This window comes from Fragaria vesca, linkage group LG6 (genome assembly GCF_000184155.1).
Source record: "Fragaria vesca subsp. vesca linkage group LG6, FraVesHawaii_1.0, whole genome shotgun sequence".
NCBI lineage: Eukaryota > Viridiplantae > Streptophyta > Magnoliopsida > Rosales > Rosaceae > Fragaria > Fragaria vesca.
The window spans coordinates 18939127-18948491 of record NC_020496.1 but is presented as its reverse complement, the minus strand read 5'-3'; the positions used below and the strand labels follow the sequence as shown (position 1 = coordinate 18948491).

Sequence of the window (9365 nt, the reverse complement as noted above, 5' to 3'; positions counted from 1 at the left end):
GTCTTTCTAACTACTGCCTCAAGAACTGAAGACTGCACTCCAGACTCAAACTTTTCCTCGCAGCTATTTTCAGGCAGAATGAGGGGTCAAATACAATTTGTGCTAGAAGATGACAGAACAAAACTTCCGAAGACTTAAAAACAAAACTAATGAAGTAAGAATTGGTACCAGATTTTGCATGCAACTCTTCAATGCAAGAAATTCTTTCAAGCACATATCACGTTCAACTTGCGGAACCTTTGCTGCAACACAACCTCCGTACTCTCTTGCCTACAAGGAAGAGTTATACTTAAGCTATGGCACCATGAGTGCAGTCTGTATAATATAATAAAAAAGTGAGTGAGTGATTTCCAGAGTCTAACTTTATCTGTTTCTGCTCCTCCATTTTCTTTTGTGCTTTCATAATTTTCTTTTCTTTTTCTTTTTATTTTACACATTGAAATAAGATATTCTGGATTTTAAAGGTAAATTTTAACTTCAAATAATATAAACATCAAAGACATTGAAAATAGAGGAAGTCACTTCCTAAACATTACTTGCAGTTACATTTTCTTTCCGCATGAACCTTCTTTTACATGAACATGACGTTAAAATCTATGATCTATTTATTCAGGAACCCCAGGTACTCCCCTTCAGCACCATCTCTCTCATGATAGTAACAAATGTAATCAACAGGAGAATACACCATTTCATTACCAATTCCGTTTCTCATTATACTCCACTCAGATGCAAATTCTACATTGTAAATTTTAAACATATATAATACTCTATGGTTCGGAAAATATTCTAAGCTCCCCTGATGCAGCGAGGCCCCATAAGCAGAAACTTCACCACCCATCAAAACTCGAACGGGGCATCTCTCAACCCAAAATTATAACATTACAGGTAATAAAAGTCGTCGTACAACTCCTCTGAACGCCTTAGCATCTAAACTAAAGACTAAAATTTCAACCGCATCACCCCCTATAAATGCATTTTAAACAGTTTATGACATTTACTTGCGATTGAATCAATGATTGCACCGGAAATAAATAGGAAAAATAGACTGACCTGAGCTGCACAAGTCACTAAAATGCGCTGAAGCTTGGATGCGGATTTCTTGTCTTTCATATCCACCCAACTGTAGGACAAGAAGCACAATGACTCAACACCAAAAAAAAACATTCAAAATTCACAAGAACAGGTAACTATAACAACTAAAAACCATCAAGAAACAATTGGAAAACCTCGATTAAATCCTAGCTTCAATTCGGTCCAATTGGAGGAATCAGAAAAGAGATTACTAAATTAAAAGAAACTATAATCCTGATTACAGAATCAGATGATGGAGAAAAAGAAGCGAGAGAGTTACCGGGTGAAGTGAGCATGGGAAGTTTTGGATGGATGATTGGGATTGAGAAGAAGAAGAAGAAGAAGAGAATAAAGTAACCCAACCTAACAGTCGTCCTCTCAAACTGTCAACACCCTTGCGGGTTTTAACTTTTAACTATGAGGTACGACCAAATGGACCCATTTTAGGTGGGTTGGACCGATCCTTACCCCGAGTTAATTTATTGGGCTAATTCACTATTCATCCAAATCAGTTATTGGTCTTTGGTTTGATGATATAACAATGAGACTAATCCGAGGATCAATTACTATTTATCTTTTATAAAAATGTTTTTTATTAATAAACAATTATTATTTTTTACTTTATTATTAAATTTAATAATTATTTATTTATAAACAAGATGGTCATGTAATATATATAAATAAATTAAACTATAATTATTTATATAAGATATCAATAACCAATGTGGAAAGGACACATGTTCATATCAATATCGTTATCTTTCATAAATATCTAAAATTTCCGGTAAGGTTATACCAATGGACAAACAACACGTATCAATCTCAAATATCGTTATCTTCAGAAATAATTGAGATGATTTCGGATAAGATTTCAAGCCAATCACGACACGCCACGTGTGTAGACGATAACAGTTTATCTCCTAAAAACGTCAATAAATAAGCTTTAAACTCATTCTACATTCACACATTTATCTCCTCCTTCTAAACTTAGATATAATCATCTATTTCACTTCTCACAATTTTCATAGATCGTATTAGAAATTATTTGAGAGCGAGAGATGAAGAAGATGAAGAGCACATCATGTAGATTCGGTCTAACAATGCTCAAGCCGCTGCATTGGTTGCCCAATATCACCATATGCAGATGTAGACTCCTCAAGGTCTTGGTTCACGTCTTGGTCGTGCCCCTAACGTCGAAAGACACAGGCAATCAAGAGGGGCTAACATGATGGAGGATTACTTTGTCGAGCGTCCAGTGTATAGCAACACAATTTTTCGTCAGCGCTATCAAATGCAAAAACCAATATTCAATCGCATCATGGCAAACCTTTGCAATTTTGACGATTTTTAGAAGCAAAAACCAAATGCCACAGGAAAGCTGGGATTGCTTCTGAAACAAAAAATGACATGTGCGTTACAAATGTTTGCATATGGTGCAGGGGCTGATCGATGTGATGAAGTCACCAGAATGGGAGCATTAACTGCTTTGAAATGCCTCAAGAAATTTTGTGCACAAGTGGAGTATTTGTACGGGGGTTGGTATCTTCGAGCTCCTAATGCCGCAGATCTGCAAAGGTTTCTACACAAAGGACAACAACGTGGTTTTCCCGGCATGATTGGGAGTATCGATTGCATGCACTAGAAGTGAACAAACTGTCCAAAGGGGTGGTCCAGAGCTTTCTCAAGCTGTAAGCCGTAAAGGGTACTCTACTGTTATTCTTAAAGCTGTGGCATCCTACGACACACATGTATGGCATGCCTTTTTCGTTACCCCAGGAGCTCAAAATGACCTTAACGTTCTCGGAGCATCCAACGTGTTCGCAAGGGTTATTAACGGAAGTGCCTCGGAGGTCACATATAAGGTAAATGATAGTACATACTATGTACCATACTATCTTGCTGATGGAATATACCTAAGGTGGTAGACATTTGTCAAAGCAATATCCAAACCTAAAGATGCCAGTGAGGCACACTTTACCAAAACGCAGAAGTCTTATCGTAAGGACATTGAGTGGTGTTTTGGTATTCTTCAAGCTCGATAGGTCTGTAGACGCATAAAATTTAACGAGGATAATAATCATTAAATTATTCGGACGACGCATGGGCTCGACCAATTGCATATGTGGCTCGTGAGTTGGCAAAGTTGAAAAGTCATTGGAATTGACACATGGCAACGTGTAAATGGTCAGTCAACAACAAAATCATTAATCCTAATTAAAATCAAATATTAAATGTCAATCGATAATCAGATATCAATCAAATCAAATCGATTATCGAAAAGGAAGTCAGACATTTAATCAAATTGGTGAAATACCTTATCAGTTATAAATAAATCGATCAATTAAGAATGATTGATTTAATTATGGTAAATTGAATAATTGAATAAATCAATCAAAAATCAATCAATCAAAAGTGATTGATTTAATTATATCATTAAGGAAATACAATTCAAATGGTGACTTCAATGCATTCCATTTACGGAGAAGTATCGACACTATAAATATCTGCTCTCATATCAAGATGAGGACTTCTAGACAAAAGAAAAAAAATTACTCCTGAAAGCTCAGAAGTCTCCCAAACCCTTGAAGAATCATCAAGCTGCCAAATAGTCTATTCTTCATCAACCTCAAGCCTAGAAACTATCAAATCCTAAAGAGTCATCAAGCTGTCAAATAGCCAACATCTTCACCAACTACAAGACGAAGAGCAACCACCACGTGGAAACGCTCATGGCCCAAACCCGATCAACATCAATCCTCTACAAGTTCTTTAACAAGCTCGTGGAGAATCAACAAGCGCCGAACACATGTGTCGATTCATCTGCTATCAAAGCCGAAGAACGTTCACCACGTGACACCGCTCGTGGCCTAAGTCTGATCAAGAACAAGCCTTTATGGCCCTTGGTCAATCAACTTCTACAAATCGTCAACACGACAAGAAGTCCAAACTAAAACCATTCGATTCAAGATCAAGTGCTGATCACCCTTGGATCAGATCGACGTCGGAGATCAAATCAGAGGAAATTCTTTTAAAAGAATACCCACAGAGATTGTAACCTATAAATTCATTAACACAAATATATTATTTTGTACACATGTCTTTCTGTTATTTGTCGCAGGATTTTTTATGTTTACAGGGTCATACTCCGTCACGGTGCTAACTTGTTCAAATTAGAAGACCTTCGTACTTCGTACTATTATGGTAAGTTGCATCATTCTTCACAACATGATAGTGGAAGATGAGTTTGTCAAAGAAGAATTTGAGGAGTCTTGTGAAGAGGATAACTTGCATCCATTGTTGGCTAGCGTTTATGAGCGACCGGTGGATCGTGAAGCTAATGTTATCCGTCATGAACCTGTTTTGAGGGCTGGAGAAACCCTACCGACATTTTTAGATGCTAACTTCCAATTACGTTATGCTTACCTCCACAAGACATTGCAAGATTTGGTGATTCATCTTAGCAAATGATTTTCATAATCATTTGATAAATTGATGCTCTCCTTAGTTCGTCATTTTTAATTTCACTCGAATAATGTTGTATGTGTGTTTTGTTTATTTTAATGACTTTGAAAATATTGTACGTGTACGTGCTTTGTTTGTTTCCTTTCAATAAAAGAAAATTAATTCGCTATTATTAGTTCATAACGAATGATTGACCTTTATTTCATTAAATAGAAAAATGCATAATACAATCAACTTAACAATTAAATATACAATTAAAACACAACACTCTATTGTGGGGATTGTCGTTCCTCAAAAAGAGGCCTATAACAATCCGCATTAGCGTTATGATCAGTTTTTCTCCTAATGTCCCTCTTTAATTTTTTAAACCAATCTTGTGAACCCAAGGAAATATCACTATTCCGCATGGCCATTATCCTTGCATTCTCTTTTGGCTCTTCAAATGTCATCATTCTTGCACTTTCGGCACAATGGTCCTCTTCTCTTTTTCTAAGAATCTCATTGGAAATTTTGATGCTCTCATTCATGGCTAGTAGGGCTTGAATCATGGATTCACCCACAGCTTCTTTCTCTTTTCCTTTCCTTCTTGCTTCTTTGGCGGTCTTTTGTCCCATTGGCCTTCCGACGGACCTAGGGGGAGTCTCTAAAACAATTTCTTCATCATCCAAATTAATTGGTGATTCGATTTGGGGACTTCTAGCCGTGGAGTAAACAAAGGGGGTGACCTGAGACGTTGGTGCATCTCTAAAATAAGGGTGATCCTTCATCGCCTCCTAACATTCCTTATGCTCGAATTGCTTTTTAATCACCCTCATATACTCTAGGTTAATTTGATGCTCCTATTAAAAAAAACCAAACAATATAAAAATTAAAATTAAATTCAGTTTACCCCCTAAATCTTTGGTGGAAAAATCAGTTTAGTCTTACAACTTTTTTTTAAATCAGTTCGACTCTTCAACTTTAGTATACACATCAGTTAGGTCCAATTTTTTAATTCCCCTCGAAATATGACGTCACCAAATCTGTTGGAACTGACAAGGCGACCCATAATTTCAGACATTTCGTTGAAAATGAGGGGATAAAGCTGAATTATGGGTCTCCTTATCAGTTCCAACAGCTTTGGTGAAGTCATATTTCGAGACCTAACTGATGTGTTTATGAAAGTTGAAAGGGCGAACTGATTTAAAAAAAGTTGCAGGACTAAATTGATTTTGCCACCAAAAATTTGGGGGGTAAACTGAAATTTTTTCTAAAAATTAATAACCATATTAATTTGTCAAAATATAATTTAAGTGGATAGCAAAAAACAAATACCTCATCCAATTGATTGGTGTCACTTGGTCTATGAATCCCAACTTGAATTTTTGCGTTGTGCGACGCTTTGAGAAGTCTCTTCAAAGGCTTGAAATGAGACTGAAGAGCCAAAGCTAGCCGAACCCCGGTTTCACCCGTCCAATTATCAACATAATGCTCATGTACCTTTTGCCACAACCTTGTAAGAATTTGTTGATTGCCGGTCATGGGACATACGGTAACTGTAGCCCATGATTCGCACAATTGAATTTCCTCCTCGGTTGTCTAAGAACTACCCGCCTCTCCTATTTGTTGAACGAAAAATAGAAAAAGAAGAAGAGAAGGAAGAGATTCATATATATATATATATATATATATATATATTTTTTTTATAAAGGAAGAGATATGATAGGTAAAGAGTGTGAAATGTGAAGAAGAGTAATAAGGTATTTATAGAAAAATTTTGTTGGTTTTTTTATTTTTTATTTCAATTTTGTTTGCAAAATGGAATAAATCTGTTAGGATGGATTTGGAGCCATCAGATCTCAATCCTACGGCCCTTAACATTTGCTCGTTATTCTTTATGGATTTGTTTTTTTCTGTTCAGAAAAATGTCGTTGGTACTTGGTACTGAATTTGGTCCGTCAGATCTTGATCTGACCGACCCAAATTAGAGACCTATTAGAGAAAAGCTGACTACCCATGTGCATGATCGATCTCTTCCCCCATGTGCAAGTTGGTGCCAATGGGCCCCGTTCATAAATCAGTCCAGAGTGAGACCTGGGTTAAGGATTAACTCAGACCACAGTCCAACTTGGTAGGTCCCCCATGGGGCCAGCAATCAACCCAGATCAATTTCTTGTCGCTGGAAACTGTTTTTTGTTGTACTAGTGGTCCAACCCCTCCAATTAGTCTTCTACTACATTTGCTCTTAAGGTATCGGGTGATCGGGTCGAGCAATATTGGACCAGGTCCAGATTGGCTCTGTCTTCCAATGATCGGGTCTAAATATGACTCCTAACCCCCCCCCCCCCCCCCCCCCCTAAACCCAGAGTCAATATGAAGACAGAGCCAATATGATCCGTGAATATAGAATTGTGAATGCTCTGTTTTTATTACCATTGGAAGACAAGCATTCACGAATCACGATGTGGTGGTTCTTCGGAAGATCGTATTCATACCGCTAGAACTAGAGAGTTAATGGAATAATGACTCGAAGCTCTTTACTTCAGGATCCGTGCGATTACGGACCAAATATATATTGTAGGAGATATAGAAATAAACCTTGGGTCTTTGCAAGATGATGTGCGTTTGACTAACTACGATCCATACTTTATTCAAACAATATATGATACAGAGAGAGTCGGTCTTTCCACTAAACAGAAGCCGACATGTGCTTTTATGATGCACTTATGACATCACAGTTGACTTTTGTGATGATTACCTAGATACTGCTTAATCTACTACTATCAAGATTTTGGAGTACTTCACCAAAGCAATCTAAAATACTGTATATACCATCAGACTTACCTCCGTCGACCAACACAAGCATATTTGCGACGGTTTCTCGACATTTCTGGAAATGATCGTGAGTATTGATTCTATGGAAGAATTATCACACCGGATGGGGAGGGTAGTATACTAGCTCTAAGGGGAAACCGACAATCATGTTGGAGGTAGTGGCGTCCTATGATACTTGGATCTGACACGCCTTCTTCAAGCTTCCAGGTTTCCTAAATGATCTTAACGCTCTTAGATGTTCACCTTTGTTTAATGATATATGTCATGGTGAAACTTCTCAAGTGAGCTACCGGGTAGGTAATATGCATTATAAACAATGTTATTACCTAATTAATGACATATAGGAAAGACGTGGAGAGAGCATGTGGTATTCTCCAAACTTGTTGGGTAATTATAAGAGGATCAACTCTGGATATAGTAAAGGAATTCTCTAATATATCATTTATCTTGCATAATATGATTAACAAAGATGAGCATGATGAAGATGCAGCAAAACCATTTGATCTGAATGATATCCTAACAAGACCGAAAAAGACACAAATATATGTAAAATCTGATGATGTTGATATTGATGTTCATCGCAATCCGAGCAAGGTAAATCAATTCTTACGTCATTATAGGGAAGTTAGATGTCGGGTAATGAAGACAAACCTCCAAAAAGATCTCGTTCATCACCTATGGATCATGAAGTTACAAGCTGAAGAGAACAACCGGTGGTGAGTTTATAATTTGTTTGCTTTCAATAAGTGGTCGTATGTCATAATAAGTGATCATGACCTTTATTTGGTTTGTGTTGTTGTGTGGTTTGCTTTTACTTTGTATGCTTTTGTTTTTACTTTGTGTGATCATGCTTTACTATTCAATACAAGTTCAACTTTTTCTTCGTCAAGTTATTGCATATTAAAATTTTAATGGTCTCATAATAAAAACAATGGTAAAATATTGTATAGTCCAAACGATCCTGAATGGATGATATGGGCTCATATCAAACCCAAGCCTGATCTTTGACCTTAGATCTTTAAGACATCCGATAAAAAATAGGCTTATATTTTCGGGTATCAACGTAGGGCATTGCAGCCCCACCCCTGACCACTTTTAACAGTGTCGTGATTCGAACATTAGGTGAGGAGCACACCCAACCAGACAAGAACCATTAGATAGGATCCTAATTTAATTAATTTGTTTTTTTTTTTTGAGAGATAGAGTCATGATCTTAATTAATTTGTTAGGTACAAATGAATACAATGATAATGGATGAGGTATCAAAGATAATTCATACTTTAATTATTTGTTGGACCAACCCGTTTTAATTGGTGCATCTCACTAATGGAAGTTTTGCCATCAACACATTAACCACTATATGATTATCACTACCAAGTAATGCATATAAGCAAATTAACTATATATAGCTTGTTTGGTGAGGAATGAGTTATTCTCACTCATGCCAACCAAAAATAGGAAACCTGACACGACCCACCCCGAATTTCACCCTGAAACCCAGAGTAAGTCGTGCGGGGACCACCTCCAAGGAAAATTTACTGAAAAGATTAAGAAAATCTCCCTTGCAGATGGACAACCCTAACTCGAAAATTTCATATTACACTCTTAATTTAACTCTTCTGAATATCACATAATATACAAAATTCTAAAGTATTCAGAGCTACTAAACACAAGCGGAAGCAAGAAAACACAAGTAGGTTGAACAGGTAACCTACTGATGAAAACTGGCCGAAAAGCGGGTGACTATGCCTCGTCTCCTACTAGATCCAACCCGAACTCTGCAGACTGGGCAATTTAAAATGAAGGGCCCAGGGGAAAACATTTAATAACGTTAGAGTGAGTGGACAAAAATAAATTAATAATTAAAATATTTATGTTTCCCCAAATTAATTTCTAAGGAAAAATCGAATGCATGCCGCAAGCGATAAAACCTTTATCCCATAAAATATCGAGCCTCTCAGACTCTATAATATATGTATGTATTTACACTCGTCCATACTCCCTATATAAATTCATGG

At 36.9% G+C, this 9365-nt stretch overlaps 1 protein-coding gene across 1 annotated transcript; it reads right to left on the bottom strand.

Moving 5' to 3' along the window:
• Positions 1–4711: 4711 nt before the first annotated feature.
• Positions 4712–6099, bottom strand: LOC101313721. The gene is made up of 2 exons (XM_004303312.1): positions 5848–6099; positions 4712–5372 (listed from the first exon to the last, which is right to left on the bottom strand). The coding sequence occupies exon 2, from the start codon at positions 5298–5300 to the stop codon at positions 4803–4805; it is 498 nt and encodes a 165-aa protein (XP_004303360.1). The 5' UTR covers positions 5301–5372; positions 5848–6099; the 3' UTR covers positions 4712–4802.
• Positions 6100–9365: the final 3266 nt, after the last annotated feature.